Source organism: Rutilus rutilus, assembly GCF_951802725.1.
Source record: "Rutilus rutilus genome assembly, chromosome: 2".
Taxonomy (NCBI): domain Eukaryota; kingdom Metazoa; phylum Chordata; class Actinopteri; order Cypriniformes; family Leuciscidae; genus Rutilus; species Rutilus rutilus.
In genome coordinates this window covers 5,596,757-5,620,350 of record NC_140210.1, presented here as the reverse complement: position 1 = coordinate 5,620,350, position 23,594 = coordinate 5,596,757, and the positions used below count along the sequence as shown (strand labels likewise).

General features: G+C 36.4%; 1 protein-coding gene across 1 annotated transcript; it reads left to right on the top strand.

Moving 5' to 3' along the window:
• The first annotated feature begins 6,024 nt into the window (after positions 1-6,024).
• ndfip2 (Nedd4 family interacting protein 2) lies at positions 6,025-22,594 on the top strand. The gene is made up of 8 exons (XM_084403123.1): positions 6,025-6,304; positions 12,969-13,131; positions 14,755-14,885; positions 16,764-16,851; positions 18,902-19,026; positions 19,153-19,219; positions 19,636-19,741; positions 21,450-22,594. Exons 1-7 carry the CDS (start codon positions 6,269-6,271, stop codon positions 19,737-19,739), a joined length of 714 nt encoding a protein of 237 aa, XP_084259249.1. The 5' UTR covers positions 6,025-6,268; the 3' UTR covers positions 19,740-19,741; positions 21,450-22,594.
• The last annotated feature ends 1,000 nt before the right edge of the window (positions 22,595-23,594 follow it).

The following is a 23,594-nucleotide window of genomic DNA, read 5'->3' as shown; positions in this document are numbered from 1 at the left end:
TATCGTCACAATATATCGCAATATGCATCAATATGTATCGTGGATAGTGACAATATGTATTGTGTATAGTTCACCTAAAATGAAAATTGCTGTGTGAGAAAATATTCAAGTTTTCAGAGTTTTAGTGTCAGTACTACATTAAACTACTATATATAATGTTGAATATAATGTATAATAATGCATTATTTGGGGAATATTTGTGGGCCCTGATAATGCCAAGTGTCTTAAAAAGTGGCCTACGTTATTTTAAATATAAATAGTCAGTGACATTCATCTAAAATAATTCTGTATTTTCAGCTTCAGAATCACGAATATTTTTATTCTGGTGTCACCATTGTCCTGTGCATTGGGTTACCAACATTAAGTCTAGGCCTACTCATTTACACCCACAATGTAATATCACATTTAGCATTTTAATTAACAGTACATTTTTTGTTAACCTTTTACCATATGTCTTGTAGTATCGCAACGCAATAATATTGTATCGTGAGTTCAGTATCGTGATATGTATCGAATCGTGAGGGTATCGTTACACCCCTAATCAACACTGAACTGACTTCAGCTGAACAATAGCCAATAGCCAAACAATAGAAACCAAAAACATTTTAATGCTTTAAAAGTGTGTACATTGAGAGAAATAAACAGTAGATTTGGTCTATTTCAGACAGTTCATATTAGCGAGTAGCCTATGCTTAATAATAAATAGGGCTTGGTATCGATAAAGTTGTCCTGATTTACAAGATATCAATCCGATTCGATTCAATGAATTCAATGATTACATTTTCATTGGCCGCACCACAAAAAAAGTATTAAATTAATAAAATAGTTATTGTTTTTGACCCATGTATCCTTGTATTGTAATATGACACCAACATTTTAGAAACCACAGCTAAACCTACTATCTAACTAATATAAATGTCAAAGATTATTAAAGACAAGTAAACTGTCATTAATAAAAAAAGAACATAATCAAACTACAAGTAATAACACAAATAAATAAATACAATTGAACAAAGATACAAATGAAATAATCAGTGCTTTTAAGGTTTTTCAGGTTGCAGAAATTGAATAAAATGATTAAATGTAAAATAACACTGTATAGCTCCAGTGAGGGAGACAAATGAAAAGGAAAATGCTGGTGAGAATAAAAACATTTCCCCTTTGTAGTAATGAGTTTTATTTATGAAACAAATAAACAATATATGTAACTTCTTAACTATCACAAATTGACTTTTTTTGCCCAATTTTTAGGCCCCTGAAGCTGGTAAGGAGAACTTGCAGAGTTTTAAATGTCCTAATCAGTTGTTTTTGTGAAAATGCAATGCAGTAATGTTGCCTGTTAAGAAATGTTGCTGATGTTACGACTATGTGTGTGTTTTTGTGCGTGTGTGTTTGTGCATGTGCGTGCGTATGTGTCTGTTGTTCTTTTAAAGGACCCAGTCATCATCTTTTGACCTCACCACAACACACCCACCATCACACCCTGGGACAAGTTGCCAGCAGCTCGCTGAACCTAGTAAGAGTTCTATGTAGTAAAAACCTAATTGGGTAATCAAAAATCATATCATATCCATTTCCTTATAGCCATGCAGTCAATAGTCCTCAAGTGGTAGCTGTCCCCCCAGGCCAAGGCCAAGTTGGCCTGGCCAACGGATTTCCTCACTTCCTCACCGTACAAAAGGCTGCAACAAAGGCTGCAAAAAAAGGAACAAGTAAGGCTCGACAGAAATACAAGCAGAAAACAGATGACGATGCTGAATGCATCTATTGTGAATTAGATGTGAAGGCTGCCAGGAATGGGCTCATGTTGAATGTTCAAATGAAAATCAAGGGGAGTTCATCTGTGAGATAGGCATGGCTAAGAAAAACAATAAAAATAAATTAAATGTTTATTGAAAAATGAATATACTAAAATGTATTTGAAGTACATTTATTTAATGCTAAGTATACTGCAAATACATATTTATAAATACTCTGCAATTGTACTTGTGGTATACTAAATTGATATAGGCTACTGCTAAATTGGGACAACTAATTTTATACTTAATGCACTTTGCTATCCGGAAATAGTGCTGAGGTCCAACTAAAGGTATCTTAAGTTTATTTGATTGTGCTAAAGTGAAACTATTGCAAGTATACTTCAGGTACACTTTAAATATCTTGCATTTAAAGACTGATATTATACAGTGATCATACTATCCTTAAAAATTGTGCATATTAAGACACATTTTAGGCTTAATATCAAGAAATGTGCATTGTGCAATAAAGAAGTACTCCAAATACAGTTAAATTATAATATTTATATCAGTAAGTCTCAAGTGATATGTCAGTAAATATGTTAATAGATTTGTAGTATATTTAGAATGCAATAAATGTATTTTAAATACATTTTGGTATAGTACTTTCCCCCACTAGTCCTATTTAGCCTATGCATATATATATATATATATATATATATATACATTTGATTGATTGATTGATTGATTGTCTGACTGACTTTCAGCAGGTTCATGAATAAATATTCCTTTTTATCTACTATTATTTTGGCTTGTCTTTTTTATTTTAAGCTAAAACAGTTTGTAGCCTATACTCTGATTTTGCTGTAAATGTATAAAGCAAATTGCTTTGTCAGAGTGGAGGCATTTACCCCACCTATTGTAACTGAAAACTAGGATAATGATTCTAGACACATTTAACTTTTGTTTCACTGAAGAAATTACAGTAATCCCCCGCTTTTTTAAATTTTTTAATTTTTACTTTATTGCATGACAACAAACAGTCATGTTTATGGTCCTGCCTAAGGTGGCCCTCTAGTGTCTGTTAAAGCAATCACATCAACAATGTGCTAAATGCAATGAGCTAAGCTGCTTATAAATCACTTCATTTTAGAACATATCCATTTTTTAATTACTTGTGTCATATACTACTACATCACTGAATATTGTCCGATCTTATTGGTTTTAGACTTGATGCGGTGATAGTACATTAAAATAATAATAATAATAATAATAATATATATATATATATATATATATATATATATATATATATATATATTAGGGTGGTCCTTATTTTTAAAGTCTCCAATTGTCATGCTCTTAACCCTTCAAATGGTTCCTTTATATAAGAAAATACAGCGTGCCAATTTTTATGGCAGTAACATAATAATTGCTGGAAGCTCAATAGCTTTAAACTTTCTGAGATTTTGATGATTTTCGTAAAAAACGATCATTTGAATTGGTATTGTACCTGGCTAGTAAAATTCCCAAAAAATCTCCACATATTCCATATGCTCCATATATTTCTAAATATGTATTTTAGATGCATATCTCAGTTTACTTATTGTAGAAACTAAATCCAAATTAATCCATCCATGACCTGGTTTAGCAGATTTACCTTTCCTGGTGGAATCAATACATATGTCTATTGATGATCACCTTGATTATTGTTTGGGTTTAGAGCACATTTTTTTGGTTTAAAAAATTACATTACGTTCCTTGAAATTGACCCGGAACTTTGGCCGAATCAAGCAGATTATCAGGAGGCACAGGCAATTATACATGCAACGAAAGTAGTCATTATATCATTATACATAGACAGTATATCATTTTTTTGTCAACATTTTTGCATATTTTCAATTTTGAAGTTAAAAGGAACAGTTTAAGAGGTTAAGACACTAACATTTTGCACAAAAAAAAAAAAAAAAAAATTGGACTTGATAAGGACCACCCTAATATATATATATATATATATATACAGTATAGGGTGAATTGCCCTAATGTGGGACACTGCCTAATGTGGGACACCTAAGGTCTAGTGTTTGTAGGTCCCCCATAAATACATGAATGACAGTTAAACTATGGATTAGACAAAGCTGTGGTGTCATGTGATCAAAATCACATGACCTATCAAATGTCCAATAATATTTAAGGGTGGAGCAATCATCAAACAGGAGGCACCTTGTGTGAAGAAGACCATCCGAAGGCCAGTGACATAGAGTTTTAACCAGTTTGATATTAAGGAGTTAAATACATTTTAAACAATGCAATCCTGCAACTTTTTAGCCTAATATGCTTATGAAATGTTTGTCCATCAAAAAATAGTCTAACTTTGTGCGTATCAACTATATATTTTATATTTTTATCAAATTTCTTAGTGTCCCACATTAGGAAATGTGGTTTCCAAATCCGGGACAGTATGATCAGCCTAATGTGGGACAGTACTTCATTGAGTCAAAAATGTGTGGTGGGGCATGGTTTGTGGGACAAACATGGTTATTTACATGGTTTTAGTCTTGTAATGCAATATTACAATACTGTTAATGCAGATTTTTACAGTCATGTGAATTTTTTATTCTTGGAGGGCGGTTTGAAGGCTCTTTTGTGCGTGTGCATGCCTACATACGTGTGTGTGTCTCTCTCTATCTCTCTTTCTCTCTCTCTCTCTGTGTGTGTGTGTGTCATGTATGTGTCATGTATGTGTAAAAGGTATAGTTGACTTAAAATTAAAAATAGCTCTGAATTTAAAAATGCCGTAGAAAACCAATAAAGCAATTCCACTTTATTTTATGCATCTGATTAATTCAATGAAATGCATTTTAGATCACAATGGTAAAGGTGAGAAAGACAGGGACAGATTGTCATATGCAGAAAGAGAGGCAGAAACAGGTAAAGGATAAGAGAAAGAAACTTAATCAGTGGAGGCATGACAGGATGAGAGGAGCCAGAGGAGTATAGGCAGATTGTTGAGGATGGTGGGGTCCCTCAGCTGACTGTTGGCCAGGGCATGGAATGTCCCTAAATCTACTCTCCAGTGAATCTAAAATAAAAGATTTTACTATTCTACATGTATCAATGTGATTTTTTGGTGTTTTATCATAGATTTTTCAGTGTCCCACATTGGGGACACGTTCTGTCCCACATTAGGAAGCTGCAGTTTTTCTCAGACGACTTGCAATAAGAGCACTAATATGTCTATAATTTATCTTATGAATGGGTTATCTGAATTTTCTCTTTTGATTTGATTAGGATACATCCTGGGTTTTTTAAAATGGTATTGGGTGTGGATTTAATGTTTTGGTTACACATCGAAATATGTCACAGAAGTCTATATATAATTTGGCTGCTTTTGAAAAATATTTAGATAAATTAGGCTACATTCATCTATGGCTCTTGTAATATTGTAATTGCGTTATATTATTATGTTCTGTTGTTCATTAGACCTTGCTTTTTTATATAAAACACAGATTTGAGATTTCAGATGATTTGAGACCAAAGTCAATAACCGTACTTCAAACTCAAACCAATTTAAAGAACTTAAAGAGATTTACTATTATTATTATTTTTGTTTATTGTGTCTTTACGTTTTGTTCAGCTTTTCCCAAATAAACCCCAAACATTTTTGTATGACAGCTGATGTATCTCCGACTTTCAAAAGATTTTTGGAAAGATTTTGTTTGAACTTTAAATAAAAAATAAAAAAAATATTATATTGCATATATATATATAGGCCTACTTATTGACCTGTAATATTTAACTTACAGTAGGCTACACAATCATATCTGTCCAGTAGATGGAGATATGCATGCTTGATTTCAGAACTGCAATCTGGTATAGTTGTTGACACCACAGGATCACTGCACTGCTCTTTGACCTTTCAAATATAATTTCACAGATAAGAAATAAATACACCGAGATTGGTCAATGCAACGGTGTCGTCAACATTATGAAATTAATATACGACAGTGTTTACATAACTTTTTAGGCAGGTCACCTTGAAGGACATGCACATTACAAGGACAGATATTAAAGAGAAAAAAGGTGTAAACATCTGCCAGTTTTTCCAAAAACACACAGAGCTCGAATTACATAAACATCTAGCCTATATACCCTACAACAGAGTTCCAAAGTTCATTTTCATTAACTCCCTTCATTAACTGGTGAGAAAATAGGCTATAGCACTTGTAATTATTTTGCAAATATCTCTGTATATCAATCAATAAAAACAGTTTGACGTTCACAGTGCGGCGTCACGGTTGCGTCATGGGCATCTCCTCCCACTCGCTTTGTTTCTTCACTGTAGGACTCGACTGCATCTCATGACCATTCGCGTTAAATCATGTCTATCGAGTAAATGGGGAGAAAAAACTACGGTCTCCGTGTATGACTGATCCGTGGCATATGATCTCAAGAAAGATCGGGAACTGCCTTTAATTTGAATTAATCAAGGATTTACTGGTTTTATTCGCCGCTGGCTGGGCTGGTCGTATATGAAAATGGACCAGGCGGCGAGCCGCTACCAAGTGGTAAGTCTAAATCACGCATCGTTATATAAGTCGATCAAATATGCCATGTTATACAATAGATGGACTTGTCCGAGCTGCTGATGATTACTGTCATTTTATCCGTGTACCTTTAATCGTAGCCTACGTGACTTCCGCATCATCACATGCATCTTCACCGCGACAAAGTGCTCGGCAGTTCACAGAGGACAGGACGCGTTTTTAAGTTGAACTAACGTTACTTTAATAATCTCGCACGAAATTAACGCAGGCTCAAGAACGCGTCCTGTTTGAGCGGCTCCTAACACAGCTGGATATATGATACAGTGGCTATAGTAACCGTAGTTACCAGTAGCAAAACCACAAAATAGGCGATACCATTGTTTCACTTTGCAATTTGTAATTCAACCATGGAAATAAAAATGAAAAATCATTTCAAAAGGCATTTTGAAATGAGTCCACTGGTTTGTTCCGTTATGCTGTTGTTTATGTTTAAGAATGTTCGGACATCATCATACCTGTCAACATTTGGGTACCAAAATACTGGAGACTTGTGAAGAGGGAGGGGGGTTGGGGGGTGCTGGATGACAGAGGAAGGCTAAGTTTATTTTAGTGGTGATTAATCGCGATTAATCAGAAAAAAATGTGTGATTAATCTAGTTAATTTTTGCAATCGATAAAAACAAAGAAAAAAGAAACATGAATAGGCCTAAGTCTAATTCATGTGTATTTTTTTATTTAATATTATGCATTTATTTATGTTAATGGTGCAGATATTAATATTAACATAAATAAATACATAATATTCAATAAAAAATAAACACGAATAAGACAGGCCTGGTCATGTTTTTTTTTATTTATTTTTTATCGATTGCAAAAATGAACTAGATTAATCACACTTTTTTTTCTGATTAATCACGATTAATCGCCATTAATAAAACGTACGTTTTTAATATAGTTTATAATGTAATAATTTCACAGTTAATCTCCAAATTAATGTAGAAACAACATAAAGACAGTATATTTTAAATATATTTTTTTTAATAATTGGCTGCTGTCCCTTTAAAACCAGCCGCTGCTGACATAGACGTGGTCTCACATGCATCTCATTCTCTCACAACTCTTTGCTTTTATTTAAGACTTTATTTAACTAATTTAAGACAGCTCAGTCTGCTCTTATGAGGATCCTCGACAAAACGGACATTTTGGCATTTGTGTGTGTTAGTGTTCGTTCAACTTCAAGCCAAAAGAGAACTCGATCAATGTGTCTTGGCTTGAAGGGTTTTAAATCATTTGTATGAATAAAAGCGCATCATATAATGTAACGCCAGCCAAAGGATGACAGAAAAAAAATGGATGCTGGAGTCTTCTTCTCCCATTTCTACCAGTGATGCTTGTTCAGCTTCCCGCATCTACTACCTGCGCAGATGTCAACAGCGCAACTGGGTTGCAGGTTGCGAGGTTGAGCTCACAAATGGGTTGACATTTGGATGTGTTGATTGTGTTGAACTTGCAACATTTAAAGCCACAGGCAAATTTTTGTCATTATAGGCATGTTTTGGGGCCCTCAAATGCATGCTGAGTCATCATTTGCACGTTTAAATTGTACACATTTTGAGGCGTCACAGGCCCACTTTAAGACATTTCAGAACATACTGAGACAACTTGATTTGTCCCTCTAAAAAGGTTAAAAATAATTCTATGGCATCATAGGTGAGTTGGGGAATGTTCAAGTACACACTGAGCCATTATAGATGATTTTTGGGCATTCATTCAAATGCATTTTGAAGCTCACAGACATGTTGAGCGCATTTGACATTCAATTCTGAAGCATCACGGCTGCGTTCCAACTCAATGTGAGTTGTCACGGGTGCACTCTAAACCTTTTAAGCTTTTGGGGCGTTCAAACGCATTTTGAAACGCCACAGACATGTATGGGAAGTTGGGTGCATTTTGACATTAGTTTTCATGCTGTGCATTCCAATGCAATTCCAATTCCAATGTGTTCCAATGCAGTTTGAGTTGTCACAGTTGCACTTGGAAGTTTTAAGGTGACATAAGTGCATTTGGAACGTTAAAATGTGTTAAAATAATTCAAGAGAAAAAATAGTCACTTTCAGGGAATTTGGCGCAAAATATTTGTAATGAAAATGGGCATTGCTGCAATTGGGGAAGCCACTCTTTTTTCATACATCATAAATGATGGACCGCAATATAACCCAACCATTTTGATGACTTTGGCTCATTCATCTCACTCAGAATAACTAAACCAACATTTGAGATGCTGTGCAATGAAATTAATCCACTGGTTGGTCCAGTAATGCTGTTGTTAATGGTTAAGAGTGTTTGAACCTAATCTATTCAATCATACAATTTGAGTTGTCACAGGTTAACTTGCGATTTAAAGCCACATAAGCACTTTTTAGCCTATATTGGTAATTAGGTTTTGTTTTGGGGCCCTCAAATTCATGCTGAGGCATCGTAGGCACATTTAAATTGTTCTTACAGATTGAGGCGTCACAGGCCCACTTGGAAAATTTCAATGACTCAGAATGTTTTATATGCACTTTGAGCCGTTAGATTATTCTAATGCACTTAGTGGCATGTTTGAACTTTGAACGCATCATAGGTGTGTTTGGGGTGTTCAACAAAGTTTTAAAGCATTTTAATCATGTTAATGTGTTGTCATAGGTGTGCTTGGGTGTGTTCAAAGGCATTTTGACACATCATAGGTGTATTTGGGATATCTAAACGCATTTTGGTGCATTCCAATGCATTTTGAGGGGTCATGGTTGTGTTTGGGACGTCGAAATACATTTTGAGGCATTGGGTGCAAATGTAATGTCCTTTTGGTTGACAGTTCACTTGGTTTTCAAAGAATTACAACCTTCCACTCTATCATAAAGAGCACCAAGTGCATTATAATCGCAAGTTTGTGTGTGTTTTCCACCCTGAACAATAGAGAACTGACCCTGTAATCTGGATCCAGAGCCTATTGTTTATTATGGAAATCTGGTGACTCACTGCTCAGCTGGAAAGGGTTATGTGAAGTGTCCCAGAAAATAATATCTTTTATAAACCTACAATACAAACATTATGGAGATATGCACCTTACAAAAAAATCACCTTGGTAATAATAACATGTTTTTTGGGATTATAGTACTTTGTGTATCACAAAAAAACAAGGACATCTTCTAGTTAAACATGTACAGAGTTGTTGTGTACAGACCACACAGATTGTAGACTTTGGATTTGATAATTGAGAGTAAAAATCTGGTTGTTGGTATACGCTTATTTAACAGGGACTAAGGCTAAAATATTGTAGTCTTCACTTAATGTTATTTTATGCTTCATCAAAAACCCTGTTATTTTCTGTTCTCAAAGTCTTGGTTTATAACAAGGAGAGCTTTCTGATATATTTTCATTTTCAGAGAAGAGCACACCACAGCAAATGAAACTCAATTCCTGGAGTCTTGAGTAATTCATCCAGCAGGCCTCTGTATGTTTTCAAAGTCTTTTCATCATTTCTAGGAAAGGGAAAAAAGCACACAAAGTTTTTTTTTTTTTGATCTTGCTGCATGGTAGAATGTTGCTATAGCAACCAAATGTTATAATATATCACTTCTTAGATGTGTCAAGAAATAGGCGTTGCCGGTCTTTCCATTTTAAGGTACATTTTAGGTGGTTGTGGTTGTACCACATGAACCATTCTCAGAAGTCGCTTCCTGCAATGTTTCATAGCTCAGCCTTTGCTGCATTAATTCTTCTTAATTCTTATCCATTTTATTATACTTGTACCATGATATCACTTTCTCCCACTTTATCTTTGATCTCGTCATTAGTCAGACTCAGCACACTGCAGAATTGCAATTATGCAACTGTGCAATTTTTAATTTGGCTTAGGCTAATCTTTGTTCAACAGTAATGCAAAAAGCCAGTTTTTATGTTGGTTTTTTTTGCATTTTTGCTGCACCTCTCTTCCCAGTCTGTCAGTAACACTCTTTAGTTCCTGTCTTTATGAAGCCCTTCTTTCCGACACGTGCAATGCGCTCTGATTGGTCGGCTGGGTCAGTGTGTTATGACTGGTTTACCGCTAAATGTTCGTCCCCTTGTCATAACCACACGTTTCTACACACTGCTAAAACAACTCAACCAGGCATCACCCCTTTTTTTGCATATGCCTTGGGTTGGATTTATTTAAATGAGGAATATCGTGACGTGTTCCTTGAAGAAAACTCAAGACTAGAATGGAGGCGTTTCAGGAGTTCAGAAACAGTGACACTGATATAGAGAATAACTCCCTTTAGAGGGACTTTGTGTTTGCAACTTTGCAGACTTTTTTCACGCTCAAACAGCAACATTACACACTAAAAAAAAAAACATCTTTAAATTATTGCCATTTATTGCACAAGGATATGCCCGTTAGGTTTTTTGTATGTTACTTGCTTCTTTATTCCATGTAAAGAAAAGTGACATATTTAATCAGGTGGTCCAGATATTTCAGCTGAGGAACTCAAACGACACCAAACCTAGAGTTTTCGCGAATTGTGAATTCACATAGAGAATTCACTGATTCTGTGCAGTCTTAGTCATAACACAGATAAGATGTGTAGCCTACTATTTATCTCCAGTCTGATAGTTCTTTACAGCCCATTGTAAACCACTTGAGATGCTTTCTTTGTCCCTGGCCAGTTGTTGTGTTTATGTAATGGCAGTTCAGTTTGTCTTTTGGTTGTCCTCATTGTAGAGTGAGGAAGCCTGATTCCCCATTGGTCCGCTCTGTCCTTGATGTGGCTTCATGGTGTAATCATTTTCATGTGAACTTGGTGCGCAACAGAGCCTGAGCGTCATTGACAAAATATCTTATCTTGTAAAATGTGTGGTCAGTACCGCCTCTCCCTATACTCAGAATACGCGTAATCGCACATTTTAAAATCTAAAACAATCGTGCATTCAAAAGCGATTTCAATACCCTGCATATGGATAGCGGCTCCCTGAAAATGTGTACAATTTAACAGTTTAGCAACATTGAGATCCTAATATTTCTGGGATTGAACCATATAGGGCCTTAAAAACAAGGTACCTAAAGAAAAGATTGTTAAAAACACGGGGGAGGAGGGGGGGAAACTGTCACCATTGGTATATTATGCAACAAGGATTGCTAAAGAGAACATCATTTACTAAAGAGACCTATCAATCTCTGAGTAAAAATAAAATAATGATGCTGCCATCTTTCTAAAGTCATTTTCACTCTGTAATTTGGTTTTACGTTTTATGTAAAACCCCCCTTCTACAAAATAGTGGATTACTCCGTAAATATTTACCCATGGCATTTTATATTTTGGCTTTCTTCAGAAAAAAATCGTATCAAAATTAAACATTTGAGCCGGTGCCTCCGGTTGAGTTGAGAGGGAGTTACCCTATTGTGACAACCCTACTAAGAGGATTGTCAATGTAAGTCACTGAATAACTGCCACGTATGCGAAACAGACTAATTTCACCAGGTCGAATGCCCTCGTGTCTGTTTGGACGGTTACTTCTCAACGACGCTTCAAACAGGTGCAGTTGAAGGAACAACCTTGTGCCTCAGTCTCGTGGTTTGCATTACCGTCGCTCTCCTGTTACTGTGTGAATCTCGCTGTTTGCTAACTTTGTTGGCAGGCAACTGTGCATCCTACTGCACTCTGATGTGCCAAATACGTCCCCTGCAATCTTGAACTGTCGAATTACCATTAGTCCTCAATGCCTGGAAGACATTTTCAGGTTACTTCATGCATATTAAGAAGTAAGGCTCCTTTTGGACACTAAATGTTTAATTGGTTTCAACACCTTTTTCTTGGAGTTTAGCTTTACAGATCGTTTTGTTGATTGTGGGGCGAGGGCAGGAAGGTTATGCGTCCCTAGAGTCCAAGTTGTTGACGTGTTCCTTGCAGTGTTAGATGATATACTCCCTTGGTTGAGTACATCATGGTGTCAATTCACCTAACGCACCTAACAAGACCTTGTCAGATCTGTCTTAAAGTCGGTATGAAACAGAAGTTGCGATAGTCTTTTCTTCTCTATTGTGACTTATATCTGAGTGAAACGGCTTCTCGAACGAGAAAAATGTATGGTGGGGATTGATTGGATGGTTGGATGGTTGTGGTTTGCTATTGGTCGAACTCATGTGAGTGACAGGTTGTCCCGCCCTCACGCTAGTAAACTGGTCATTTTTTCCAAAGAAAGGCAGATGAATACATTTTTTTTATTGAGTTAACATTAACAACACAAACACAGAATTAACATAATTATACAATTAAACACTGTTCCAATCATTAAAATAAATAAAAAAACACGCTATAATGCCAGCCAATCTGTTGTATCACTTTAGAAAATTGTACTATTTAAGAAGATAATCACTGCCATCGGGACAAAATATTTTTTATACACGTTTCTTCTGGCCAAAGGAATTTTGTAATAATGATGTACACTGATAAATAATTTAAAATAAACACTGCATTAAAGTTCCATTAAACAATTCGAATTGTCAATTTTGATTTCATGGTGTGAGGGCGGGACAACCTGTCAGTCACATGAGCTCGACCAATAGCAAACCACAACCATCCAACCAATTCCAATCAATACATTTTGAACTTAACACTTAAGTGACGTTTCTTCAGTCTGAACATTTGTTTCTGTCCTTCCCCAGTTGCACAATGAGGACGACTCCTCTGAAGGGGCTGCCGGGGGCGAGCCGTCCACATCGTCCCAGGCCGCTGCCGCTGAGTTAGGCATCAGCAACCTCGCGGTGGATACGGATGCTCCGCCCCCTCCGTATACTAGTGTGGCGCTCGGAGCAACCGCTGCACCAGGTACAGACACATTATCATTTCCAGAGTGAGGAAGGGAAGCAGGAATCCACTTGATTAGCAATTCTAGACAAGATTTATAGCGTACGCATGACGACAGTAGAATAGAAACGTTTTCAATATGCATTAATGAAATGATACATCAATTGCCATTGTTATGACACTGCGAATGAAACCTAAACACAATGTGGATTCTGGGCACCTTTGCAGTGTAAACATTGAAATAGAAAGACCAATCACAGTGTCATTGTTGTTGGTTACAGTTTAGACACATTTTAACGCACACTACTGTTAAAAAAATTTGGGGGCAGTAAGATATAATAATACTTTTTTGGATGCGTTAAATGGATCAAGCAAAGACATTTATAATGTTTCAAAAGATTTCTATTTTAAACAAATGCTGTTCTCTTGAACTTTCTATTGTTAGGGGGTAACAGTTTAGGACCCAAGGACCAGATGTTTGAAAGAAGACCCGGAGTCAGAATTATAATAAATTGAAGAAATTTTTTACTGAAGCTAGTTTGCAGTTTGATCAGCAGAAGTCAGCTTCAAGACTCACACAGGAGTTCGTTGGCCGCCCCGTTTACAGTTACAAAGATCACAGCAGTGATACACTTCACCAAGGTCTAAGCTACGTCCTTGCTTCAGGTTAAATGATTCTCATTGGCTAAGAAATAGATAAACATAGTAATTTTCCACACATACACAGATAGACTGAAGCATATCTCCAACATTTATGCGGCTGACACTCGGACCCTGAAGTTAGGCACGTCGTGACCTTCCAGGTCGCAGATTTGGGTTGCTGGGCGCCAGCCTGTCCCGAACAACAACTCAGTCAATCTCCAATAATGCCAGTGGTTCCTTAACCTGTAAGCAAGAAGACTAACACACACACATCGACACACAGCTTCCTCAAGGTTGGATTTGGCCAGGCTCTAACTATAAACTGGAGAGTCTTCTCAAAACATCAAGATAATGCGTTCTTTCTCTCAAGGAGAGCTACACTCTAGTCTAACTGGAAAGTAAGGCTTTAACAAAGAGATGGTCCCTTAAACTATAGACTTCATTGACCCCTGTGACCATAGTTGTCAGAGTACCCTAGAAAAACAGATGTATGTATTGACACATGTTGAAGACCTTTCTCAAACAAAACATCTTTCCATATTTCATTACTGTATTTTTGATCAAATAAATGCAGCCTTGGTGTGATTAAGACACTTCTTTCAAAAACATTAAAATAACCTCTCACAGTGGGAGATTTTTAAACTTTACCACGCTGTGCGGTTGCTAAGGTTTCCTTGATGGTTGCTAGGTGACTACTGATTTTCCTAAGTATAAAGATCCTCCAGGTTTTGAAGATATTCTGATGAAATTCTCAGCATAAGTCTCAGTTGTTTTGCCTGTTTATCATCCACAAGGAGAAACTTCTAAGTCTGATCACTGCAGAGCTCGTTATGCATCTCTGTGTGTTATGGGTTTCTAAGTATGAGCAATAGTAATAGTGATTTTTTTTGACTAAGCAATATCAAGACAGCGCTCCTTTGAAATACTGCTCCCTCTGAATACTCATACCTAGAAATGTGTGACGGATGACCTGACCTGTGTTTTTTTTTTCTTGTTTTCCAGAGAGCACATATCCAGGGGAATTTCCCGTTCCTCCACCATACAGCATTGCCACGTCTCTGCCCACTTACGATGAGGCAGAGAAGGCTAAAGCAGCAGCCATGGCTGCCTCGGCGGTGGAGGTCATTCCACGAGTGAGTATCTCATCCGTCGCGCCCACATGTTCTGCAGAAAGAAACACACAACTCGCACAACTTTCCACTGCGTCTTTGGTAAAGTCCAAAACAGTCCCTCAAAGGAAGGATGATTGCTGTAGTAATGCTGGTTTGATTTGATGATGACCAAAATGAAATGGGGCATCTCTTGATTTTTATTTTAAAATGGTGTCTGATTTGCTTTTAGCACGAACATAAGGAGAACCTTTTTGAGGATGCGGTGTGCCATATAAACCATGACCTAAATAGAGAATCCCTCAGATACTCTGATTTCTCTGAGCTCAGATCAAGAAGTGTTATGTAATGTGGCCCCAAAAAGTATTATTTGGGCAGTTCTTAAGAATGTCTGAATGTCATTGCATTAAACCAACTGACAACTGCAAATAAATTATGCTTTTCTCAGAACCAACTTCCTTTTTTTTTCTTTTTTTCTGTGACCTCCACACAGCGTTTGTTTAAATGAAGTGCTAATTTACTACTTACTATATAAAATAATAAAACAGTTGTGCAGCACTAACCATTTAAAATGCATACATGCACTACCATTCAAAAGTTTGGAAGTTTGAAGATCTTTTTTGAAAGAAAGTAATACTTTTATTTGGCAAAGATGCATCGAATTGATCAAAATTGACAGTATAAAGACATTTGTAATGTTATGATTCTTAAGAAATCATTCTAATATCCTGGCTTGGTGCTCAAGGAACATTCATTATTATTATTTTGTAATTGCAAAATGAGGACATGAGAGAGAAAGCGCGCACCCATGAAATCACTAGAGAAACAAAGAATGAATTAGAGCATTATTCAAGACTTTTTGCTTGTTACACAACCGCTACAGTTTTGAGCTGCGGTCGCAATGTGGAGCTGGGCTGGCCGCTACCAGAGGCGTAGGCTGGATCATAAAGGAGTAGTTCACACAAAAATGAACATTTTGCCAACTTGCTCACCCTAATTTCATTCCAAACCCCGTGGAACACAAACAGAAACGTTGTGAAGAATGTTAATGCTGCACAAGAGTGATTCATACAATGAAAGTATCATAAAAACACCAAGTAGTCCTGCAGTCAGATACGTCTTTAGTGCTGTGTTTTGAAGCAATGCGATGGCGAATGTCATTTGCTGAATGTGTTTTTTTTTTTTTAGATGCCTCACTAATTTTGATGTTAGCCTCAAATGATGCAACGTGTCTAAAGGCACCATAAGTGTGGCACCATTCATGATGTTTATGGTGCTTGAGAGCAGAGACATTATACAAAACAACAACCTCTTTTTTTTGTGGTCATGTGGGTTTGGAACAACATGAAGTTGAGTAGAAGACAGATCTTTTATTTTCTGGTGAACTACTTCTGTAAAAAAAAAAGAAAAAAAGAAGGATTTCCCAGAAAATGCGTAACCTTAAAGTTGCACTGTAGGGCCTGTCCCTGCTGCTAGTGCACTTGAAACGTTTTTGGATGAAAGTGTTTGCTGAAAGGAAAGTAATCAAGCTTTGAAAAAGCTACGGAATTAGGGGTTACGTCACCATGTTGTTGCCCGTGTTGTTTATTAAAATGACTTTTTGGAGAAAATTGCAATATATCACGGTTTTCATGCATTAAGACAGAAGTTATTTAGTCCTTCATAAGTATTTTCCACCTTCTCCCTGACCCTTACTCAAACACTGTATTTGCTTCTACATGTAAATGTACTCTGATGTGATTGGCTAACATCTACATATAATTTTTTGTTCGTCAAGGTTGGTCCAGTTATGTAAACATTGTTGTCACATTACATCCATGGTGATTTCTGAACCAGTTTTGCCTTCTAATATGCTTCTAAAACACTCGTCAATGTTTCTCTTTATCCATCTACTTAAAAAAGGATGAGGATTTTCCGGTTCGGGATGACTTCAGTGACGCTGATCAGCTGAGGGTGGGAAATGATGGAATCTTTATGCTGGCCTTCTTTAGTAAGTCAAGTCATGCAGACTGTTTACGGCACACACACACACGACACAAGTTCATGTTTGGAATAGCATTAATCATTCGTGCAGAAAAAAACTATTTATTTGCAACATGAGGACTGGACTGAATCAAACATGCAATTTAGTAAGGTTTTGTCAACCTTTTAGCATATGACAGGTTTAAAGCATTTATCATTTTATAATACATACTTTTTTTGTTGTTAAAAATATGCAGATATTATATATTAGATAAGCATAATTGAGAACACAGTGGCTGCATCCAAAATTACATACCTCCCTACTATACAGTATGTAACATAAAAAGCCGAATTCACAGTACTCGGATGAGTTACTACTTCCGGTGAGATTCTGAAGTGTGCATATGATGGACACTTTACTATCCCATGAGGCCACGGGAGAGGATTTGTGAATGACAGTGAAGTGACGTAACTGATGCTGGTAGGTCACTTGACAGTGACAACATGGTGGATTATAGTACATCCAGATTACATTAATACTACATACTATACAGAACATACTTTGTTAGAGCTCGCAAAGTAATAACTTCAAAACAATGCCTTTCTCAGGAGATTAAGTGATTTCAGACGTGTTTGCGTGTTGACCTCCTCCATTAGTGCTCTCTGTGCGCCACCTGGTGGTGTTGTGATGTATTGCACGTCACGTTATTCCAACCGCAGTAAAGCATGATGATCAGCAGTGCAGTCGATCACAGTCCAGTCATGTTTAATGAATGATTAGTCACTCTTTCATTAGTAGTAGTAGTAGTAGTAGTTGTAGTAGTACTTTATTGATCCCAGTTGGGAAATTAAAGTGCATTAGCAGCAATACATGAAGACAGTAAAGTACCCACAGTGCACACAAAACATACTACACACATATAATAAATAGACAAATTGCCATCATCTTGTTTGAAGCTTAAGAAGGACAAAATAGAGTAAAATTTTTATAAAAACCGGTCAAACAATAAAAGCAATAATGAATATTTTATGTCTGAAAATGAACTGCATTCAGCTATATGATGGGTGTAGTGACCTAATTCCTAGATTGAATGGTTAATGAGACCTCGGCACGGGATAGATGAGTTGTAAAAGTCTCACAGGCATAAATGACCTCCTGTTTCACCGTGGCTGGATCAATCGGTTGCTGAATGTACTTCTCATTCCAGCATAATTACATGCAACTATCATCCTCAACCAAATCCTAATCCTAACCTAACCCTATAGTAAGTACATGTAGTTGCTTAATATTACTCAGTACTTAAATATATAATTACACTGTAACAATGACACCTTAAAATAAAGTGTAACCGCAGCTTACTACACATATTGAGACCTCTTTATAGATCTTTTCTTTTTTTTGTCCAGTCAAGTCTGTCGTATGTGGATCCTCTGATCCACTGATACTGATAGGAGTCCACTATCTCAACGTCTCTGCCGTGAATATATAGAAATAGGTGAGGGATGGTCTTTTTTCCTTCTAAAATCAATTATTTAGTTTTAGTTACATTTATTTGTTAGATGGTTCACTCCACACCACTTCACAAAAATTGTTGACCAGAGCTCTATATCCCGTCTCTTGCCCGCCCCTCAATGCAACCAACCACAGCTAAATCTCCTGAAAACCTCTGGAGGTCGCATGACTTCGGGTTGTAATTGAAGTCTGAGGTATAGAGGGTGATTAGAAACGGAGACAGAACCGTTCCCATGTTGCTCACCACCCGCTCAGACACACAGTTCTGCAGTCTCACACACTGTGGTCTGCCTGTAAGGTAGTCCGTGACCCAGGAGATTATGGAGGAGTCCGCCTGTGTAACAATGCATCAGCATCTTTGCAATAGATGTAAGCAGTTTTCAAGTTGTAATTGTCAGCACATCAAAACAGAATAATCACTGTGTTTGTGCACAAAGGGTTTTTCAAGGTACTTTAGGATACTTTAGGATAATTATATATATATATATATATATATATAAATATAGAAATATATTTGATGTCATTCTTTATTAATGCAACACTCTCTCTCTGTTTCTGTATCTAGTGGCTTTTCTATTCAACTGGATTGGGTTTTGCTTGTCTTTCTGTTTGACCAACACCATTGCTGGCCGATATGGTGCCATCTGCGGCTTTGGACTCTCTCTTATCAAATGGATCCTCATTGTGAGAGTGAGTCTCTTAATTATTCTTCTAAATTAGTTTGGTGGGAAACTTGAAGTGAAAATGACTGAATCAAAGATGTCGTATTATGAGTTCAATCAGCGTGAAACTCAATAGTATTATTCTTCTTTTCAGTTTTCAGATTACTTTACTGGATACTTCAATGGGCAGTACTGGCTCTGGTGGATTTTCCTCGTTCTTGGTAAGACCTTAAACTATTTTAACGCTGATGTATAAGTCCTGAGGAGTTTTGTTTAGATTCATTCGCCAGCCATGTTTCCTATGGTACTCTAGCGCCATCTGCTGGTTCACTGATTACAAGACAACATGACTTTAAATTCAAAGTGGAACTCAAAATACATTGTTTTTATTATGACTTCAATGCATTTTGTTTGTCGGAGTAATAATAATATTAACAAACAATAATCTTTGCATTAATGAACTTGCTGCTGTGATTAGGCTTTAATGGATTCCTGTATTGTGTGAGTTAATATGCTTGCAGTGCCCTCTTATATTCTTTATGTGGATATGTAAGTAGTGGTGTTGGCCAAGACCAGATAGGCATGCTATTTCGAACATCTAGTTATTGACCTATGACCTGTCTTGCATCCACACCAGGACTCCTGCTGTTCTTCAGAGGGTTCGTGAACTACCTGAAAGTGCGCAACATGTCAGAAAGCATGGTGTCTTCACTCCGAACCCGCTTCTTCCTCTTGTACTAGAGGTGAGGATGTCATTAAACGAACACACGCACACGTTGGGTTTCCATGTTTTCTGGGGACTTTCCATAGATTTAATGATTTTTATACTGTACAAACTGTATATTCTATCCCCTTACACTAACCCTACCCATCATAGAAAACGTTCTGCAGTTTTACATGTTCAAAATGTTTTAACATTACTTGGTTTGATTTTTAAGCCATTTTCCTCATGGGAACCTAAATTTTTTCTCTCACAAGGACAAATAACAGAAAATTGGATAAGAGATGACAGTGTAATTGTATATTCATTATAATCAATTAAAGCAAAAATAACTACTTTCTAATAAAGACAGTTTCTCAAACTCTTATAAATGACTTGCAGACTTCAATGCAAGAGTTTTCTACTATTTGATATCAATCTAAAGATTGGTTTAGTTGTGGTGTAAAGGGATGAACCATCGTGCAATCCTGTGTTTCTACTGTTGAAGTAGTATCTGAATTTTTTTTTTTTTAATGTGGTTAAATATTTGGCTGCTGTTACTCAAGACTTTAATTCGACACTTGAAACTGATGCTGACTGCATTTGTTTTTTTTTGTGGTGAGCCTAATTACTGTGGCTGTCATGTTATTTGTTGAATGTTGCCTTGAAGGAACACTTCCCATTTGGTTAGGTATTGCCTAATATGCATAATAACCAAGCATGGAAATGGCAGGCAGAATTTGTATTTAAAACATTCTGGGACATTGCATGTGAATAGAACTGGACGATATAGACAAAAAAAAAAAAAAAAATTATGTTTGAGAAATCTCACATACATCTGTGTATGTATGTATATGTACTTGGTCTCGACTAACTTTATAAAAATAAAAACAATATATATTTCCCTTCTCATTTAGTCTGTCTTTGTGAAATGTGCCTTTACTGAGGCTGATTTATGCATTAACAAATTGGCTTGGCTTGATTGCATTTGACACAACACAAGAACCGATTATGTGTTTGGTGCAACAGGTGACAGGCCTAAAATTACACCAGTAGTGTAATTATTGCTGAATTTATATTTCTCATAAGTATAACAAAAATTATTTGTTTGATCATTTTGATAATAACTCGCTTGACGTATACAGTCAAAACTACAATTTATGTAAAATTTGATAAGATTTATTATGATAAATTATGATTATTTATTTACCATAAATGTTGTCAAAATGTTGCAGATTTACGAAATGTTTCATTTTGTTCAACGGGAGCAAAATTGTTCAGGAGTTGCATGCAAATGTGGGATGCAGATACATGTTTTTTAATTATTTAAAATGAGTTAATTGAATATAAATTCAACAGGTTATGTATGGTTTTAAGTCGAGAATGTGAAAGTGATCATTTTACCAGAGGATGCATTTGTTTAAAATGCTAGAGAAAGTATTTAATCTAATTTGTCTTATAGGTCTCACAGCAAAATAACATGATTTGTATCTTTTCATAAAAGTGTAAATACACTTCTTACCCTATTGTGGAAGTGCCTTTTATTAACACGATTTCCTGGCTTGAATTTGTGCCAAAACAACACAAGAACTGATTATGCCTTTGTTAACTTGGACATGCAAGCCGGATGTAATTTGCTTCATTGATAATGGCTCTCATAACCTTGCTTATATGCAGTTTGCACAATGAAGGCCATCATGGCAAACCTCCAAAAAACAAGCTTCACTCTCATTCACTCTGTCTCTTTCAAGGTCGCCTCACCAAAACATTCCTCCCTAATGTGAAATTCCTTGATGATTTGCAACCCGTCAAATGAACTGGACTGGATCCCACTGAGGGGAAGAGGAAGAAGAGAAAAAAAAATAAAGCGAGTATCTCTGCCAAACGCTCTGAACTGAACTCGGTAAAAATGGAAGGTTTTTTCTGAACTTTTGAATGAGTGCAAATCGACTCTTAATATTCAGTTTCACATCATTACTTCCCAGTTGGCCTCAGTCCATAAACTTCTGGTTTATTACTAGATTACTTCGAGAAGACGAAAAAAAAAGAAAAAAAAAAGAGTCGTTTATTGGTTAATTTTTCCACACATTGCATGCAGAGTATTGGATTTGTGTGGGTCGAACAAACTGCAAAAGATCCCTAGAAATATGCAGCCAAGACATCGTATGCAATGTCTTCTACCAAAATGGGTTAGCAGTCTTAGATGATGATGATGATGATGATGATGATGATGATGGAACTAGGCTAGTTTAATTCTCTTTACTTTGTTGCATCCAAGGCCTTGGCAAATTTAATTGCATTGCAGTATTAATATATACCAAGTTTAGATAGGATTTGCTAGTAATAGCTTATTGGTCAAGCTGGTAATGTAAAGTACAACTGCACCTTTTCTCTTCTTCTTAAGTTTTGTCTCGCTTAACTTTATAGTAAATGATTAAGTAACTTCATTGATGTGTTTCAGACTGGAAATGGAATTTGTACTTATCCTAAAATATATATTTGCCTTTTGCACCTTCATTTTCCCTCTCCACTTTTTTTATTGTTATTGTTTGTTTTAAGTTGTGACTTTGCTCAAGCTGTGACCTGCCTAGATGACTTTAGTTACTTGAATGCCTGAATGCTCCTGTCATTTGTTTCTATTAATCACAAGCCTCTTCAGCAATATCGGATATTAAAAGAAATGCATGGTTAGCTCGGTTACAAAAGACTAATCCAGTAAACAAAAAAACACAAAAAAACTCTACTTACATTTATTAAATGTATGTAAAACAACCAAACTATTTTTGTTGGAATAATGATTTTGGGATATTCTCTGATTGGCAGAGATGATTGTGTGCTATGTTTATTCTCTTGTCTTGCATAATGCCAATAAAATTCAAAATCCCGGGTACATGTATTTGGGCCTGTTGTTTAAAGTCAACATGAAATCTTAGCCCGCATTTACACTGAAGGTCTTGCAAATTTGGATTTTTTGACCATATCCGATTTTTTTGATGACCAGCTTACATCTTCTTTTAAAAGTGACCCATATCCAATATCTGCATTTACACTACACTTGGTGAACCAACCCAAGGTAGACGTACTGACCTGGAGAAGCTTAGGCTGAAAAGGAAGTAAAAACGGCACAGTTTGCATCGGATGAAATGATAATAAAAACTTTTTGCTTTCTGCACCAACTTTAAAGGTCAGCAAACCATTGGGTGGAGCCTTCGTCCTCCATTGCACCATTGAGTCATGTGATCGTGGTTGGTGTCCACCTGAATTGACGTCATTCGCCACTGCCGCTTTTTCAATGACGTACGACTCACATGGCAGACGCTAATGCATATCCTAATGATAATGCATGTCCGATTCTTATCAGATTTATTTCCACGTATGAATTAGGCCTGAAACCGATCTGAAAATTCCACGTTCATAGGTTATATCCGATCTGTGCCACATGGGAGAAAAATAATCAGAATTGGGTCACTTGAACCATGTAATGTAAATGCGTCCAAAATGGACCCTGTTTGCTTTGTTTTTAATCATCAAAACGCACTTGCTCTGCCTCTGAAACGATCTTTCTTTTCAGCTGATGTCATCTAGGTCATGTGGGTGGGGAAAACATGGTTAACTCGTAGCCAAAGCTGTGCTTCACATCCGGCTCCAAAAGCCTAGTAGTCATCTTTTTTTCCCCCCACATTGAATATTCCATTTCACTCCAAAATGTCATGTTACAGAAGTAACATGGGCTGCAAATGCCATTTCATGTTAACCGTACCAGTTATTATACCAGTTATTACACTTCAGCAATGATAATGCCCGTTAAAATCACAGTCCGATATCCTTCTGAAATGCAGCATTTACATTTATGAGTAAATGGTTTCATTGCTCGTAATTGTGATTGCACATTACTT

What these genes read in the sequence shown, in the direction of transcription:
- ndfip2 (XM_084403123.1), top strand. Translation starts at nt 6,269, where the DNA reads ATGAAAATGGACCAGGCGGCGAGCCGCTACCAAGTG. An exon ending in CGGCGAGCCGCTACCAAGTG is followed by an intron (nt 6,305 to 12,968) that starts GTAAGTCTAAAT and finishes GTCCTTCCCCAG; the next exon opens with TTGCACAATGAGGACGACTC. An exon ending in CGGAGCAACCGCTGCACCAG is followed by an intron (nt 13,132 to 14,754) that starts GTACAGACACAT and finishes CTTGTTTTCCAG; the next exon opens with AGAGCACATATCCAGGGGAA.